Source organism: Hylobates moloch, unplaced genomic scaffold, assembly GCF_009828535.3.
Source record: "Hylobates moloch isolate HMO894 unplaced genomic scaffold, HMol_V3 SCAFFOLD_8, whole genome shotgun sequence".
Classification (NCBI taxonomy): domain Eukaryota; kingdom Metazoa; phylum Chordata; class Mammalia; order Primates; family Hylobatidae; genus Hylobates; species Hylobates moloch.
The window spans coordinates 119040510-119058568 of NW_026652283.1; the positions used below are offsets into that span (position 1 = coordinate 119040510).

At 50.9% G+C, this 18059-nt stretch overlaps 1 protein-coding gene across 12 annotated transcripts in view; it reads right to left on the minus strand.

Annotated features, from left to right (window-relative positions):
* Positions 1–6767: 6767 nt before the first annotated feature.
* MSRA (methionine sulfoxide reductase A) overlaps positions 6768–18059 on the minus strand; it is a 374966-nt gene continuing 363674 nt past the window's right edge. For all 12 annotated transcript variants that reach the window (XM_032162486.2, XM_032162485.2, XM_032162487.2 and 9 more), the window contains one exon: positions 6768–7493. In XM_032162486.2, coding sequence (XP_032018377.1) covers positions 7336–7493 — 158 coding nt within the window. In that variant the 3' untranslated portion in view covers positions 6768–7335. The remainder of the gene's footprint in view (positions 7494–18059) is intronic.

Sequence of the window (18059 nt, forward strand, 5' to 3'; positions counted from 1 at the left end):
ACATGACCGAAATCCAGAACACTGACAACACCAAATGCTGGTGAAGATGTGGAGCCACTGGAATTCTCATTCATTGCTAGTGAGAATGCAAAATGGCACAGCCACTTTGGAAGACAGTTTGGCAACTTCTTACAAAACTAAACATACCTCTCACTGTGCAATGCCGCAATCACACTTCTTGGCATTTATCTAAAGAAGTTGAAAATTTATGTCCACACAAAAACCTGCACACAGGTATGTACAGCAATGTTATTCATAATTACCAAAACCTAGAAACAACCAAGATACCCATCAGTAGGTGACTGGATAAATGAATGGCGGTACATCCAGACAATGAGATATTATTCAGCACTAAAAAGAAATGTGCTATTGAGTCATGAAAAGACATGATGGAAACTTAAAGGCATACTTACTAAGTGAAAAAAGCCAATGTGAAAAGGCTACTGTGTGATTCCAACTATCTGACATTCTGGAAAAGGCAAAAGTATGAAGATAGTTAAAAGATCAGTGGTTGCCAGGGGTCAGGAGGGAGACAGGAACGAACAGGTGGATGGAGCACAGAGGATTGTTTTGGGCAGGGAAACTATTCTCCATGATACTCTAACAGTGGATAGAGTCCAAACCCACAGGCTGTATAACACCAAGAACAAACGTGAATGTAAACTACGGACTCTGGGTGATAATGACCTGTCAATTTAGTTCGTCAATTGTAACAAATGCACCACTCTGGTGGGGGATGGTGATACTTGGGGAGGCTGTGCATGTGACGGCATGCGGGGCATACGGAAATTTCTGTATCTTCCTCTCAGTTTTGCCGTGAACCTAATACTGCCCTAAAAAGTTAAGTCTTTGTAAAAACAAAAGCAGCATTAACACATATGGCACTATCACCACAGCTCTTAGCTTCCTTCTTTCAAAGGCTCCACCCCGGGGCCTTGGCACATGCCTCTGCCTGGAACATGTCCCTCTCCCAACTGTACCTTCGCACCCGCTTTGCGTGTTACTTCTCATGGATCTTGCAGAATTCAGCCCAAATGCAGCTCCCTCAGCTTTGATCGGATCCCCTCATTTTTACTCTTTCACAGCACACTATGATTTTCCCTGAGAGCACATCCACTGTTTGTAATTATGGAGTTGTGACACTGCTCGTTTAATATCTAATTTCCCCACTAGAACAGTTTTATTGAGGCCGGCAACCATGTTTGGCTGACATGATGCCCCCGGCATCTAGCACAGACCCTGGCACACAGCCGGAACCGAATAGATTCATGTTGAGAGAATTAATTAACTAATGGCTGAATGAATAAGAGAGCAATGAGAAGCAGCTCTTAATGTGAGCAATGAACTCCTCTGACGTGCCAGAGATTTTTACAGACGATCAAGGAGCTGGGGAACCTCCGTCCAGAGCTTTTCCTTTTGCTTCCACCTCCAAGGGGGCCACTTGGTCGCAGAAGAGCCACTGTACAGCAAGGGAGTAGAGGGGCCCACAGAGACATCATTTTCTGTGAAGATGCACCGACTAAGTGACCAGTGGGTGCTCAGCGACCTTTGCATCCAGCCTACTGCCGACATCAGGCAGACACGTTCTTGGCATCCCAGTGCCCCAGTGTCCCAGCTGGAACTCAGAGTACATTCTAAAGAACGTGTAGCCTGTTCTCTGATGGAAATATTTAAAATTTGGGGGGCAGAAAGGACATCTCAGAGTCAACACATCGTTAAAAAATATTGTTCCCTGGAAATTTTATAAACTATTCAGACAAACTAATAATGTTTAGAAAATGTCACTCATCATTCTAGGGACAGGGTGGACTCACAAAAGCGAATGAGATTTTTTTTAAAGTTCTCAGCAAATAATCCCCTTTTCTCCTTTACAAGAAGACAGTATCATCTACCATGTACAGAACACTTACTGTATCTCAGGCTCTGTACAAAGTATATCCATCCATCCATCCATCCATCCATACACACACACACACACACACACACACACGTGTGTGTATGCATAGTATTTAATCTTCCCCAAGTCCTGCAACATGGGTATGATTATCGCCCTTTTGCACACAAAGAAACTGAGTCTTAGAATGATCAGGTGACTTCTGCAGGGTCACTCAATCTATAAGAGGCAGAGCTAGCCTTTTCCCTCAGGTCTGTCTCACTTAACCCCAGCTGATCACTCCACCAGCCTCTGTGGAATTTCCAGATTTCAGCAAAGCATTTGTCCCAGGCTCTCTGATCACCACAGTGTGGCTGACATCATGATACCCTATTCTTTAGATGACATCTCTTCCGTGAACTTACCCCGGCTGAGACATTACATCCAAAGCTTCAGTCAGCAATTCCGGTTTCACCTGGAAGGAAAACTCTGGGTTTCACCTGGAAACCAAGTCTGATAGGCTGGCAGTGCCTTCCCAAGGTCCTTGGTGTAGAGGAATTCTGAAAGTCTGTCTGGGCTTGCCAGGAAAGAGCATGGCAATCTACCAGTACTTTCAGCTAGAAGTTGGGGGTGGGCGGGTCACCAGGGGCAGTAGAATGACACATCATGGCCATCATAACAGAAGCTCTAAGACGTTAAACAAGCAACATGTCCCTAAGTGAAATGCCCAGTTCAATTTTTATTTATTTATTTTTCTTGAGATGGAGTCTTGCTCTTGTTGCCCAGGCTGGAGTGCAGTGGTGCAATCCTGGCTCACTGCAACCTCTGCCTTGCAGGTTCAAGCAATTCTCCTGCCTCAGCCTCCTGAGTAGCTGGGATTACAGGTGCCAACCACCACACCTGGATAATTTTTTTGGATTTTTAGTAGAGACCGGGATTCACCATGTTGGCTAGGCTGGTCTCGAACTCCTGACCTCAGGTGATTCGCCCGCCTCGGCCTCCCGAAGTGCTGGGATTACAGGTGCGAGCCACTGTGCCCAGGCCTGGCTCAGTATTTTCCATAATGATTTTCAAGAAGACATTGAGAACATGTGAATGAAACCTACGCATGACACAATACTGGGAGACAGAAACAGTATTTTATCTGCCAAACAGGGTGACAACATAGAGTTAGGCAGCAATGCCAACCCCTGCATCATTTGGGTTTGCCACTGGTGCCACCAAAATTTGAAATTCCCCCAGAGAAGGTATTGTTTTATTCACTATATCGGGAGGGGGGAGTACAGGAGACTTTACTCCATGGATCAGGGAGCTAAAATGGTGATTTTGTCATTTATTAGGTATATCTATCTCATGATGTTTTAATAAGTTTTATTGTTATTTAGGTCTAATAAGGCCAACAGACCTAGAGATGGCTGCTGTTAAAAGAAGAGTTTGTTATTCACAGATCCCAAGAGAAGGGAAAGAACTGGAGCAGAGGGGGTGGAAACTGTGGACAGAGCCTCTACTGTGCTTCCCATGGGAAGGAATGGCAGAATGAACAGGCTCAGGATAGGTGCATGTGAATAATTTCAGCAGCTCTGGGGCACAGGGGCTGACCCTAGTTGTCAAGCACTTGGCCTGGGGCGATTAGGAAAGCTGGAGAGTGGCCTGGAGTGTGAGAGCCAGACAGAGGGGGTGTTTGGGCTGTGAAGTCTGGATCAATTGGTTTGTATTTAAAAAACTGCACCCTTGCCAGGCCCAGTGGCCCATACCTGTAATCCTAAAACTTTGGGAGGCTGAGGTGGGTGAATCACCTGAGGTTGGGAGTTCGAGACCAGCCTGACCACCATGGAGAAACCCTGTCTCTACTAAAAATACAAAATTAGCTGGACATGGTGGCGCATGCCTGTAATCCCAGCTACTCAGGAGGCTGAGGCAGGAGAATCGCTTGAACCCGGGAAGCAGAGGCTGCAGTGAGCCGAAACTGTACAATTGCACTCTAGCCTGGGCAACAAGAGCAAAACTCTATCTCAAAAAAAAAAAAAAAAACACAAACAAAAACAAATCTGCACCCCTAAGAGAAAGACTCCTCCCAGTGAGAAGCGAGGGTGAGGAGGCAGGTAGGAGTTCAGCAGCATATGCGCATGGGGTGAATGGATGTTGAAAGATCAAGCTGCAGAAGCTGGAATCACGGCTAATACACACTACGCATTCTGGGAGTGAGGAAATAACTTCAGGCTTGTGCCGACCCACCGGACCCACTGAGAGGCAGACTTGGAGCAAGACCCCATCCGTCACCTGGTCTTCATAAGCCCCACTCTGCAGTGGACCTTGGTCTTTCATGTTTAGGAGCAGTGGGTAATAACTCCTAGAAGGCCTGGGCTATTTCCATTTCACCAGGGCAGAGTCACCTGGGTAAAAGATCCCAGTTCCTTCTGGGGAAGGCTTAGGGCAAGATTCAAGGTACGTGCCACTTGAAACGCTGCAAGATCCCTCCTCAAGGGCTGGGTGCCCTGTCAGTTTTTAGTTCGCTCTGCTTCGAACATGGACGTTGGCCTAAGCTTTTCCCCAGACTCTAGAAGCAACTTGCTCGTAGGACAGACACACTCGCTGCCTGTGCCTACCTCAGGGGTCACTTCTCTAATTCCTTTGCTCCTTCTTTCCTAGACCTCTGCACGTCAGAACACCACGGGGCTCAATGTTCAAACTCTTTCTCTCTCTCCGGTCTCTCCCTAAATGATCTCAGCTGGTCCCATGGCCTCAAACGCCATCTCTGTATGCTGGGGATTCTGAAATCTCTCCTCCTCTGATCCCTTCCAAGATCCAGACCCATGCAACCAACTCCCCTGCTCCACATCCCCACCAGGACATCCGAGGAGCATCTCAAATTTATGTGCCCAAACTGCACAATTCATCCCATTACCTCCACCTCACATCTCCCTTCCTACAAGCAAATCACACCCCCAGCCATCCAGTTGCTCTGGTTAAAAATAAATGAGGGAGGCTGGGCGCGGTGGCTCACGCTTGTAATCCCAGCACTTTGGGAGGCCGAGGCGGGCGCATCACGAGGTCAGAAGATCGAGACCGCGGTGAAACCCCGTCTCTACTAAAAATACACACACACACAAAATTAGCCGGGCGTAGTGGCAGGCGCCTGTAGTGCCAGCTACTCGGAGAGGCTGAGGCAGGAGAATGGCGTGAACCCGGGAGGCGGACCTTGCAGCGAGCCGAGATTTGCGCCACTGCACTCCAGCCTGGGCGACAGAGCGAGACTCCTTCTCAAAAAAAAAAAAAAATAAAAAGAGGGAGAAAGTCTGTAAAAAGCTCCAATGCTGCCTAATTAAATAGAATAAACTAAAAAGCCCATTATCTCATCCTATAGAAGGCTCTCTGTGACCTGGTTCCACCTGCCTCACTGAGAGTTCTCTCTACTAATGGAATAGCTTCCACTTCCACTAGTGTATTCCCCACATGCTGCCTCCTTTAGGTCTTGAATCATGTAGTTCAGGAGTCCCCAACCACTGGGCCACGGACTAGTACTGGTCGGTGGCCTGATAGGAACCAGGCCTCACAGCAGGATGTGAGTGGCAGGCAAGTAAGCGAAGCTTCATCTGTATTTATAGCCTCTCCCCACCGCTCACATTACCTCCTGAGCTCCACCTCCTGTCAGATCAGCGGTGGCACTAGATTCTCATAGGAGCGTGAACCCTACTGTGAACTGTGCATGTGAGAGATCTACGTTGCATGCTCCTTGTGAGAATCTAATGCCTGATGATCTGTCACTGTCTCCCATTGCCCCCAGATAGGACCATCTAGTTGCAGGAAAACAAGCTCAGGGCTCCCACTCTTTCTACATGATGATGAGTTGTATACTTATTTCATTACACATTACAATGTAATAACAGAAATAAAGTGCACAGTAAGTGTGATGTGCTGGAATCATTCCAAAAACATCCCCCTTCCTCCCACCACCCACTTGTGGAAAAATCGTCTTTCATGAGACTGGTCCCTGGTGCCAAAAAGGCTGGGGACTGCTGATTTAGTTCATTTGGTTCTCAAGTGATATGGTTTGGATCTGTGCTCCCCCCTAAATCTCCTGTCGAATTGTAATCCCCAGTATTGGAGGTGGGCCTGGTGGGAGGGGACCGGACCATGGGGGCGGCTTCTCATGGTTTAGCACCATCCCTCAGTGCTGTTCTCCTGCTGGAGTTCTCCTGAGATCTGATGGTTTAAAAGTATGTGGCACCCCCACTTGTTCCCCCTCCTGCTTCCATCATAATTGTAAGTTTCCTGAGGCCTACCCAGAAACCAAGCAGATGCCAGAATCATGCTTCCTGTACAGCCTGTGGAACTGTGAACCAATCACACGTCTCTTCTCTATCAATTGCCCAGTCTCGGGCGTTTCTTTATAGCAACGCGAGAATGGACTAATACATCAAGTCTCACCACCTCGCAGAGGCCTCCCTGACCAACCTCGCTAAAACAGCCCTGAACACGATCTCACAGCCCCCAGATGCAACTTACTGCCTTATCCCATTCATCATCTTCACATCCCTCATCAGAACCTGACATCACCTCATTTCATCATTTCTTTCCATGTTTATGACTCCTTGTCTGGAAATATAAAGGTTCTTAAGGGCAGGGATTGAAGGGGTCTGCTCTAACTACAATAGCCTGGGATGTGAGGGATGTGACCGGCACCTGGAGAACAACTATCATTACTCAGATTGCAAACAGGTAGAGGTGTGCATGTTTACCAAAAATTTCAATCTGAATTGTTCCCATGTGGGGGTTAATGGCTCTGAGGCTTTTTCCCTCCCAAGCTGTTTAGAGCCCTTAAATTCATCTTACAGCACTTAAAAATATCCTACCTAAGCAAGTCAAAGACAGAGGAGATATCAGGCAGTTGGCATTATTGGACTGTAGGTTTTTATTAAAACAAACATTTCTCATAGCTCTAAGCAAAGCATTAGAATTCATCAAGCGGACTCACATCTTTTCTCTGCATAGAGAGGGCTGAAAAGGGAGAGAAAGCCCCTTATGCATGTCTAGATTTGGTAAAGCGAAGGATTTCAGTTAATGACTCACTGAGGCTATACACGTTTGCAAATTGTAAGGCACTGGCGGGCAGAGAGCACAGATAAAAGACTTCTGGGGTTCCCCGTCCTGCCCAGCAACCTCCCAGCTCACGCTGGGAAGCGTGAACACAGCACCCCCGCTATCTTCACTCAGACCCCAGAAGACACAGGAACCTGCACAGCTCCACTCCCACCATAACGTATTAGGAGATAAATCATATTTTATCAACTTGCCATCGCACTTCCTATAGATTATACTCCAGTAAACCCGATCTCTATAAATTCCTTTGTACTCTGCGCACTTTAAATGCCACGATTGTGAATTACACAAGCACTGCCCAATTTGTTGAAAGCATTTTTACTGGAACCTCAAAGACCCACCACGTGGGGAGAAATTATTTTTTAATACCCACTGGGCAGGACACGCCGGTGCCCCCAAGGCCGCAGTAGCCATTGGGGTTCTTGCTCAGGTACTGCTGGTGGTAGTCTTCCGCGTAGTAGAAAGTCTGTCCCTCCCGGATGTCGGTAGTGATGGGGCCGAAGCCGTGCTCTGAAAGAACCTGTGGGGACACAGAAAGGCGCCATCAGCTCCCTGCTACAGAGACAGCACCTGCGAGGGGTGGCACTGAAGGGCCACGGCTGCAGGGAGTGGACGCGTGGCTCGGGATGTGAAATGGGTCCCTTCGGGCTGGGCTCTGTGCATTCCAAGTGGAGTGATGCTGGGCAGAGACTTACCTTGCTGTGCCTCAGTTGACTGGGAACTGAAATCAGGTTTATATCAGATTTTTAAATCCGTAATTTACACTCTACCCCCACACCCCTGCCGTCCCAAGTGCATGTTGCAGGCCTTGGTTTCGACGCTGTGGGTCTGTTGGAAACTGGCCCCAAAGCTCTCCCAGGGGAAACAGCAGGTAAGCATGGCTCCCTGGCTGTCCCCAATGACAAATGGATGTCCCTGAGAGGGCTCGGCAGGGCCACAGTGGGAGGGAATGAAACGGGTGGACAGGGTACGGATGGAGCAGGGACGGAAGGAATGGCTACAGCTCTACGTGGTGCTGTCCCATCTGCCCACCAGCTCAGGAACAGGACCCCAGCCCACTCCCAGGCTAGACAGAGGGTCCCCCCCACTCGCTGTGGCTCTGGGGAGAAGGACCCTGCTGGCACGTCCTGGTGAGCAGGGGGTCGCTTGGGTCTGTGCTCTGAACTCCAGGCCAGGGAGCCTGGGGAGTCAGGGCAGGGCAGGATGTGGCCTGTGGCTCATCACCACCCTCTGTGTCCTAGTTTACGTCCCGGTGACATCTGCTGCCAAGGAAAGACACGCATCAACACAAGCTGGGATAGGAGAGAGGGGCTATTTGGGGCAGGAGACAGACTAAGAAATAGACATTGCTCCCCGTGGATTTCAGCCTGCTTCTTTCCCCCTTTGGATTTCAGCTGTGCCCTAATTCTTTCCTGTTGCAGGCTGCTTGGAGCACGTTAGAACAGGGCCACGCAGGCTCTACCCACTCTCACTGCCTCCATTCGGTACACAGCTGCAAAGCAGAGCCAGGACCTGTGTTTTCACGAGGGGACCAACCACACTCTTGACTGTCCACTGGTCCATGTGAGATAAAGTCTTCAAGTCTGCCAAGCACAGTGCATCCAATATTAATATTCGGCATGATTCACTGCTTCAGGTTTTTCTTGAGAAATGTCACTTCCTACCTCTCTGTTTCGCCGTCTGAGCCAGCATAAGGCCGATCGAGGATCTCCAGCCCCAGCAGGTCCGGAACAAAAAGGGGCAGGGTCCCCACCAAGGCGGGTGGGTTGGACCAGCCAGCTCAGAGGCAGCCAGTTTTCTTGCAGGGGTTACGAATGAGAATGAGGAGCCATTCTAATGTCAGTTTTGACAATTTTTTGTAAACTAGCAATTATTGAGGGTCTACCATATGCTGTGATCTGTGCAAAGACTTCACACGTGTTAATTTTAGCCTCACAACAGCCACGGGAAGGAAGTCCTATTATTATCACCCGTATTTAAAAGTGTGTATCAGATACTGTGCCTTGGTCCCTGACATTCTCAGCTCCCCCTGGTACCGCACAGGCGGAAAGCTCGCAGACTGCATTCCCCAGATTCTGCTGCCAGCAAGGCCCTGCTTCAGATTCCACCAATGAGAGAAACTCACACGAAATTTGGCAGGCTACGTAAAAGGAGAAGCTATTCTTTGCAGGACGCAGCTGTGAGGATGAGCGCAGGACTCTGCAGGAAGCAGACCCAAGACTCTGCCATCTCCTCCCAGCCCTCTCCAGAGAGTCCGTGGAATGCCATCAGCAACGACTTTTGGCAATTTCCGTAACTTCTCGGTATCCTGAAATCTTGGGGTGCTTTTTCCTGACCTTCATGCTAATAGCCCTGCTAACGATTCTGTAAACACCGAATTCCTTTTGTAGAATCCATCCAGCTTGATGGAATGGAAGCTTTCTGTTTCCATGACTGGGCCGCAGCTCACACAGCATTTCGCTCCAGACTGTTTTCAGGGAACAGAACCTCTCTAAGAATGAGCATGTGGGGTTGGCTAACTAACAGGGGTAGATTTAGAGTTAGCAATGACCTCCTTGGAAATGGCGTGCGGTGTGACTTGAACGATCGCTAGCTACCATTTGCCTGTGAAGAAGCTGCCCACTGAAGGAAGGCTTTGGGATGCCAGGTGGCTGTAGAAATGGAATATTCTGGTGACGACAGTAAGGACGACGTCTGTGGGGGGTGCCATCTGCTCCAGGCAGCACCAGAGAGCTTGGAGAAGAGAAAAAGGCACGGTGAGGGCCTGACATTCCTGGTCCAAGGCAAGTTCAGAGAACTGAGAGATGTAAAATAATCTCTCATCTCTTGCCGCTGTATCCAAATAGCAAATAAAAAATCGGATCCCAAGGCCTCCGGATTCACAATGCGAGTAGGATTCACAGGCTTACTTGGCCCAGTGACCGGGTGTGCTATTGCCCACAGGTGTGATCGTCCTCGGAGGACCCACCCACTCCGCGGCTGACACCGCTTGCTGAGGAGGGCCTCGCTCCCGGCCCTGAGCTGCCTGTGCCTGTGCACTGGAGGTGTCCGTGTTCTGTGGCCAGCCCTGTGCAGACCTCCCAGCCTGCCTATGTCTGAGATCCACCCTCTTCCCTGTCCTCCTAGGCACAAGGAAGGCCTCCCAGGCACAGCTGCTGTCTCCAGAAGATTCTCTGAGCACAGCGTGGGAGGAAGTGGGTCCACGCAGGGAGGCCAGCGCCACTGCCCACCTCCCCTCCTCCTCCCCGCTTCGCAGCCACCTGCAGGCCCAGGGACCCCTTGGGGAGCCCGGAAGGGAGGTTTGCCGGTGGGCCTCGGCAGTACCAGCCTCAGCCACAAGATGGCAGACACTTTACTAAGAAAAACCTCAAAGGCGAGCAGGGAAACCGCAGCCCACCCACGCCTCCGCAAGGCCCTGGGGCTGGGACCTCATGGACAGGTCCTGTCGGGTGACGGACAGAGGCGGCGGACACCGGCCTGCGATGAGCATGGCGTCATTCTGCAGGCTTCGGTTGTCCTTCCCAGCGCTCCCCCCCACCCCCCACCCGCCGCCAAAACTGGGCGAAAGGACAAAAAAGAGACTAGGTGCGAACGAAGGGCAAAGGGACCACGAAAGGTCACATCTAGTGTCTTCCTGGTCCCCCTTCGGCCGCTGCCTCACTTGCAAGTCACTCCCCTCGGACACCTCCATGCATTCCGCGGGGTCTCCCTCAGCCACTGTTCAGATTCACGTCTTCATTTCAGTGGGCTTTCGCAGCCGCCCTGCTCCTTCGCTGTCCCCCGGGGTGGGCCCCGCTGTGTGCGGCACAAGTGACAGCATTAAGTTAATCACGACATCTCCCTCCAGGGCCCTACAGACTTGGTGATCTTTCAAGAGGGCACTGCCCTGACTCTTCACCAGGGAGCCTGGGAGATCTGGGCCTGCCCTAGCACCTCCCCTAACCCAGGAGGGGGCCTCTCCCTGGCCCCGAGTCAGAACACCCCAGGCCCTTCTCTCCAATCCAACCCCCCCCCCCGGCCCTTCTCCCCGTCCAGTTCAGCTCCGCCGCAGACCCTTCTGCCTGATCCCACTCCACCCTGGCCCCTTCTGCTTGTCCCTCTCCAGCCCAGGCCCTTCTCCCGCATCCCATTCCATCCCGAGTCCTTCTCCCCATCCCACTCCACACCAGGCCCTTCTCCCCGATCCCTATTCCATCCCCAGTCCTTCTCTCCGTCCCATCCCATTCCATCGCGAGTCCTTCTCCCCATCCCACTCCACCCCAGGCCCTTCTCCCCGATCCCTATTCCATCCCGAGTCCTTCTCCCCATCCCACTCCACCCCAGGCCCTTCTCCCCGATCCCTATTCCATCCCCAGTCCTTCTCTCCGTCCCGTCCCCCCCAACCCCGGGCCTTCTCCCCATTCCCGCTCCACCCCAGGCCCTTCTCCCTGAGTTACCCCTCAGCATCGTCTCCTCACCATCTTCTACCTTTTCAGCCTTTCCCTTCCCCTCTGGGCACTATTTTCGTTGGTGCTGTTCATCTTTACCTATTTCCCGAATGTTCCATCCCCTTGCACACGATCTGCAAGGAATGTCCTTTCCTCTTTCCCATCGCAGGAACTCCTACCCAACTCTCAGGACCCAGACCAAATGACCCCACCTCTATGAAACCTGCCCGATTCTTGAAGGCAGAAGCTGCTCCACATGCTATGTTCGCGTGGCATCGCAATGCCCGACAGCGCTGATGACGGTGCATTACAACAACCTTCTGTTCTCCAAGCCACTTCCACTCCCCAGGACTGTCTGTGTCTCTCCCCCATCTCGGGGCTTTGTGCACTGTGTGCATGAATGAATGAGAAAATGAACTATGGATTCTTGGGATCTCTTGGAGATTCTCTCCACTTCTGGATTCCACCTGGGTCCCTGCTGCTACCTCAACCCCCAGCACCTCCTCTGGGGTCTGGGAAGGAACGGTAGGAGGGAGAAGGGGACCACGGAGTTCAGGCAGCCACTTTCCATGTCCCAGAGTCCTGGCGAGTTCCATGGACAGGTTCAGTCTTTACATGGTGGCACCGTGGCACTGTGTCCTTGCAGGGAGCACAGAAGGATGCCTCCCTGTCATCCGCAGCTCCTGAAAAAGTCCATTTGCTCTTCTGCAGGGAGAGCAGGGGGAGGTGGGGGATGAAGACTGTCATCTCTGGGTTATAGATGGTCCCTCTGCCGCCCCCACCCACCCCGCCCCAAGTCCACTGGTCAACCTGGCACCGGGGCCAAGATATGCAGGTGCCGGCGTGGGTGCACACCAGTCTCCTGAGCCCTCTTCCCGCAGTCTCACCACACACCAGGTGTCCCAGTCAGTGAAGGGGCAGGGGTTCCTAGGTAGCGTGTTACTGATCATGGCTGACACACCAATGCTTGTGGTCATCTACTTTTCCTTAACGAATTGGAGGAGATGGAAGGCCTTAAATCCTGATCTCGGTTTCACTCCCTCTCATTGGCCCTCAGGAGCAGGAAGGAGAGGACTGTCAGGAGAGCTGGAGAGGAGGAAGAGGGTGGGGACCCACGTACTGTGCAGCCTGGTGGCTTCTCCCCTCTCCCGCCATCCATAGGGAGGACCCATAAAAACAGCGGACCATTCGTGACTGCAGAGACAACTGCTCACATTACCTACTGAATCTTTAGGCGCCTTCCAGTAAGGAGGCTGCACCCATGACAGTGGGGTGTCACCAGAAGACTGTGCTGGAGGGAGGGAGGCAGGGCAGCGGTTCTTCGGCCTCAAGACCCAGGTGCCCTCGCAGGCCTGTGCTCATCCTCCAGGCCCTAGGAGCCACTTTTGGGGATGGAGAATGAGCTCAGGCCATGACGGACTTGCCTGGTTGAAATAACTGCCTAGATCGGCTCAAAGGCCTGCAAAGAGGTGCTCTTGCTGCTCAACCCCAGGGCCTGCCTCTGCACAGGGTAGCCCCAGCCCAGCTCCCTACTCCAGCCTGTGGGGCCAGGTATCCCCAGGGCTGCACCGAGAGCCAGTCTCACATGGCCCTTCGGTGTTCCACTTCAGGGGAGGAATGACCTGAGCCTAGCTCCCCGCAACTTTTCTCTCTCTTACTGACTCCAGGTATCTTGACTTTTGCTTGTGGCATTTTTTTTCTGTCTTGCTGACCTTTTAGAAGGAAGTCGGAAGGATTGCGTACAGTAACACATGTGGGGTGACACCTGGCCCAGGGGATTTCCAGAAGGTCAGCTAACAGAATTGGTCACTCGTGCTTTTCTCACAGAATCTTCCTCGACGGTGCCAGGAAGCCTCCTGTGCCTTCCTTCTGTCATCATTTTCTCCTTGGGCTCAGCTTTTCTGCCTGTGAAATGGGCCCCTTACCTAGTTCACTGTGCTACGACGAGGAACCCAGAGAAGGCACAGAAAGTGCACCGTGCTCTGCCTGGCTTTTCTGTTGCTGAGACAGGATTCTGCTCTGTCACCCAGGCTGGAATACACTGGCACAATCATAGTTGATGGCAGGCCGTACCTTCTGGGCTCAAGTGATCCTTCTACCTCAGCCCCTCCAGAAAAGCTGGGACTACAGGTGTGTACACCACCATGCCTGACTAATTTTGATTTTTTTGTAGACTGTGTCTCACTCTACGTTGTCCAGGCTGGTCTCAAATTCCTGGCCTCACGCGATCCTCTCATCTTGGCCTCCCAAAGTGCTGGGATTACAGGTGTGGGCCACTACACAGCCTGCCTGGCATGTTTTAATTACTGCAGAGCACTGGCTCCATTTTTCCCAAAAATCCCCACCCAGGGGTGAACGCTAGCCTGCCCATCCTGCCCTCCCTAAGTAGCCCCCATTTCCACATTCCCCCATGGAGTCCCCACTTCTACAGCTCAGCAGCAGATCTCAGGGGCAGGAAGGCGGGTGGGCGTCTGTAAGTTGTGATGGAGCCACCCGCCCCCTTGGCCTCATCCACCTCAGCTCAGTCTCTAGCTCCAGTGACTCACAGGAACACCACAGATGCACGAAAAGCAGCCAGGTCACTCCTTACAGAAGGCCTGCCAGCCGGGCACAGCAGGTCCCATCCGTCCTTCTAGGGCGGCTGATAAAGAGCCTTTCTTGTAATAAATGTAATGAACCCGTGATCATTCCGCGGACTGCAGCCTGCTAACAAGCTTATGATTAGGATCACCGAGATTCTCCAAGCGCCCAAGTGTCTCAGCCTATTGCACGGAGGTGACACGCTCTCATACCACCCTGGGAAATGCAGGATGACTCCTGGCAGCACAGGTGGCAGTGGGCACCAGTGGGCAAGGTCAGAAAGGCATTGAGAGCCAGAGCCCAGAGTGGAGACCAGGACCCTGTGTTTGTCCAGAACAACTGCGTTTCCAAAGGGCTTCCACTCTATTCACGTGAGCCTTCCATTGACTAAAATGCAGGGTTCTTATTCCTGTTTCTCAGCTGAGGACAGGGAAGCCTGGTTAGAGGGGAGGCGTGTCCACGGCCACCGATCAGCAGCCGAGGCCAGCCCTGAACCCTGGCTCCTGACTAGTCCCACAGGTGGCTAGACGATGATGCCACTCCGCCCCAGGAGCCCAATAATTTATAAAATATCCAAAGGAGCTCTAGACGTGGATCAGCCTGTATGTGAGTCAGACTCTCCTCACCCAGCTCACATCCCCAGGACACAAAACATGTGATGTTGATTTCACAGGCCATCTCTTTGGTTTTTGGTGGTGGTTTTTTGGTTTTGTTTTTGGAGACAGGGTCTCACTCTGTCACCCAGGCTGGAGTGCAGTGACGTGATCATGGCTCAGTGCAGCTTCGACCTCTCAGGCTCAAGTGATTCTCCTTTTTTTTTTAAGTTGTGGTAAAATACACATAACATAAAATGTACTGTCTTAGCCATTTTTAAGCGTACAGTTGTGTTAAGTACATTCACATTGCTGTACAACTATCACTACTATGTCTAGAACTTTTTCATCTTTCTAAACTGAAACTCTGCATAAAACTTCCCTGTTCCCCCCTACTCCCCAGCCCCGGGCAGCCCCCATTCTGCTTTCTGTCTCTCTGAATTTGACTCCTCTAACTCCCTCATATACATGGAATCCCACAGTATGTCTTTTTGTGACTGGCGTATTTCACTTAATGTCTTCAAGCTTCCTCCAGGAGGTGGCACGCGTCAGAATACTCTTTCTTTTTAAGGCTGCATACTATTCCACTCTATGCACATGCCATATTTGGTTGCTTTTCATTGTTTCTTTAGCTGCCAAATAATACACATCTGGGAACATGACAAGCACACCGCACAAAGACACCTCGTTATGCTCCAGCCTGTTGTATCAGCAGCCTCCAGCGCTGACCCTGTGCTCCTCTAGAGAACTGCAAAAAGAACATGACAGCAGAAGGACTTGCCCTAAGCATGTGGCTTGGCCATTCTTTCTCTTGCCCAACCCAGCTGATCCCAGTAGCCATGATGCCATTAGAAAGACAGAAAGCTAACAGGGAGCTTGTCCCGGGTCACCTGATGGCAAGAGAGCTGGACTTGCCTGCCTGCCCTCCACCCAAAGAGATATATCCTCTAAATACCAAGTGCCACCAACTTCCCAAGTAACCTCCTCATTCCAAGAGATGACAAAAGACATACTCAGAGTACCAGGAAAGCAGCATTTGCGCTTTAAGCACCAGGTTCAGTGTCAATTTTCTAATGAATGTCAGGAGGAGTTTGCAGGACCCCCAATGGGGCAGAGATGGATTGCAGGGTGCCTATCTTTCACCATCTCATGGCATCAGGCTAGTCATCCTGAAGGGTGGGGCCGTTATTCTACTTTACCCACTAGGAAACCCAAAGCAGCTAGGGACCTTACTCAAATTCACAGACCTTACTTGAATTCACTTTACCCACCAGGAAACCCAAAGCAGTTAGGGACCTTATTCAAATTCACATGCCTTACTCAAATTCACAAGGGTGAGGGGTGGCTCTGGGACAAGAATCCAGGTCTGGATTCCATGCCCCCTCCCACATCCATGTTGTCCCTGGAATTTGGGGCTGTGGGATAAGGACGCCTCCAGGATGCTGAGTGTTCTGTCCTGTGACACGTGATAGGTGCAAAGGGATGATACAAATCCACAAGAACCTTGTATATGAATTCTACAGAGCAGGGCCGGGAGGGAGTAGAGGGGGCTGGCTCTAGAGATGCTGATGCCTGTGCACCTGTGGACGCATGAGTGGGAGGGAGGGGCCCGCATGTGCACCCTGTGCTTGTGCGCACGAGGGTGCCGTATGTATGCCTTAGGAGGACTGACCTATAGACATCTTTTTTTGTTTTGTTTTTGGAGACAGAGTCTCACTCTGTCACCCCCCGCCTTAGGAGGACTGACCTATAGACATCTTTTTTTTGTTTTGTTTTTGCAGACAGGGTCTCACTCTGTCACCCAGGCTGGAGGGCAGTAGCGTGATCATGGCTCACTGCAGCTTCGACCTGTCAGGCTCAAGTGATTCTCCCTTTTGGTGTTTTTTTTTTTTTTTTTTTTTTTTTTCAGTCATGGTAAAATACACATAACATAAAATGTATTATCTTAGCCATTTTTAAGTGTACAGTTAAGTACATTCACATTGTCGTACATCTATCACTACTATCTCTAGAAGTCCTTAGGACTTAGAAGAACTGACCTATAGACACTTTTTAGAAAAAGTATCACTAGAAAGGAAACTGAATGTGCAATAGTGTCTCTTGGGGACCATGGATTCCCTTGAGACTCCAGTGAACGCTTTGGACACTCTACACAAATAAACTCACAATCAAATACTTGCTTATAATTTCAAAGGATTCTATGACCCTCTGGGGTCCGTCCAACCATGATTAGTTCCTGTGGACTAAGCCGCCCCTCCAGAGTCACCACTGCAACTGCCCATCCCCCAGCAGTCGCCAGGCACAGGGCTCCAGAAATGGGCAGGCAGATCTACTCAGCGGTGCGTATGTCCAAGACAGATGACCCTCATTTCCATCACAGTTTGAAGGCCCTTGTGGCAAGGAGGAATGGCTGTACTTGCTAAAGGGAAAGTCACAGGAGAGAAAGACGGTACCTGCAGTTCGAACCTCATCAGACTGCAAGCCTCATTATGTCTCATCCAAGCAATCCCCATCCTCTACACCCACCAAAGGAATTTAGCCTTAAGTGTTAGGTTTCCATGTAATTATTTGTAAAATGTATATGAGTATTTCATTTTGTGATCACTTTTTTAAAGTATTGTGGTGGTATAAAATTAGTTTCCTAGAACAGAAATCTAACTCATGACTCTGAGCCCATCGGAAATTAGGGTCGGACTTCTAAGAGGTCAACTTGAAGCTGCTGTCTGGGAGCCAGCAGAGCTGCTTTAGGGGAAAACTCAGAGGCAGGACGCGGGCATGTGGATTCTAGACTCACTCCGCCCTCTAGCGGCAGCAGGACGCCTGTACCAGGCACTTCACTTGGTTCCTACCTTCCCCTTCTGCACGTAGACCACTTCAATTCCCTCCACATCCACTCCATCAAATTCCATGCTATGCTTACCCTGCGTGTGCACACGTGCATACACACACACACACACCCCATGCACGTTTAATAAGCCCAGACAATGCCCCAGTCAGCTATTTTAGTCCATTGGGAGCATAGGTTGACCAGATAGCTGTCAATCAAAACTTCTGGAAAAAAATGTGAACTGACTGCCATGGCTTTTAAATAAAACTAGTAATAAGAAAACATCATCTATTCTGAGCTGGGCAGAGGCTCCTGCATCTCTGGCTCAGTGGTGCAGAGCAGATGCACCCCCACCTCCTGCGGTTCAGCCACTAGGAAGGGGGACGGCTGACTGGGCACTGACTGGCTGGGCTTACTAAGCCTATGGAGTGTGCGTGTCTGTGTCTTCTGACAAGGGATGAGTGCTTCTCTTCAACACCAAAGAGGATCCCGGAGCAAGAGAAGCTCCAGGCTCTGGGACAATGGAATTGCCCCCGTGAGTCATCAATCACTGCTGGCACATGCAAGGAGGACAAACCCAGGCCACCACAGTGTGACAATGACAAGGATCACGTTCAAAGGGGCTGAAGCCTTTACAAGCCCCCACTGGAGCTCACTGA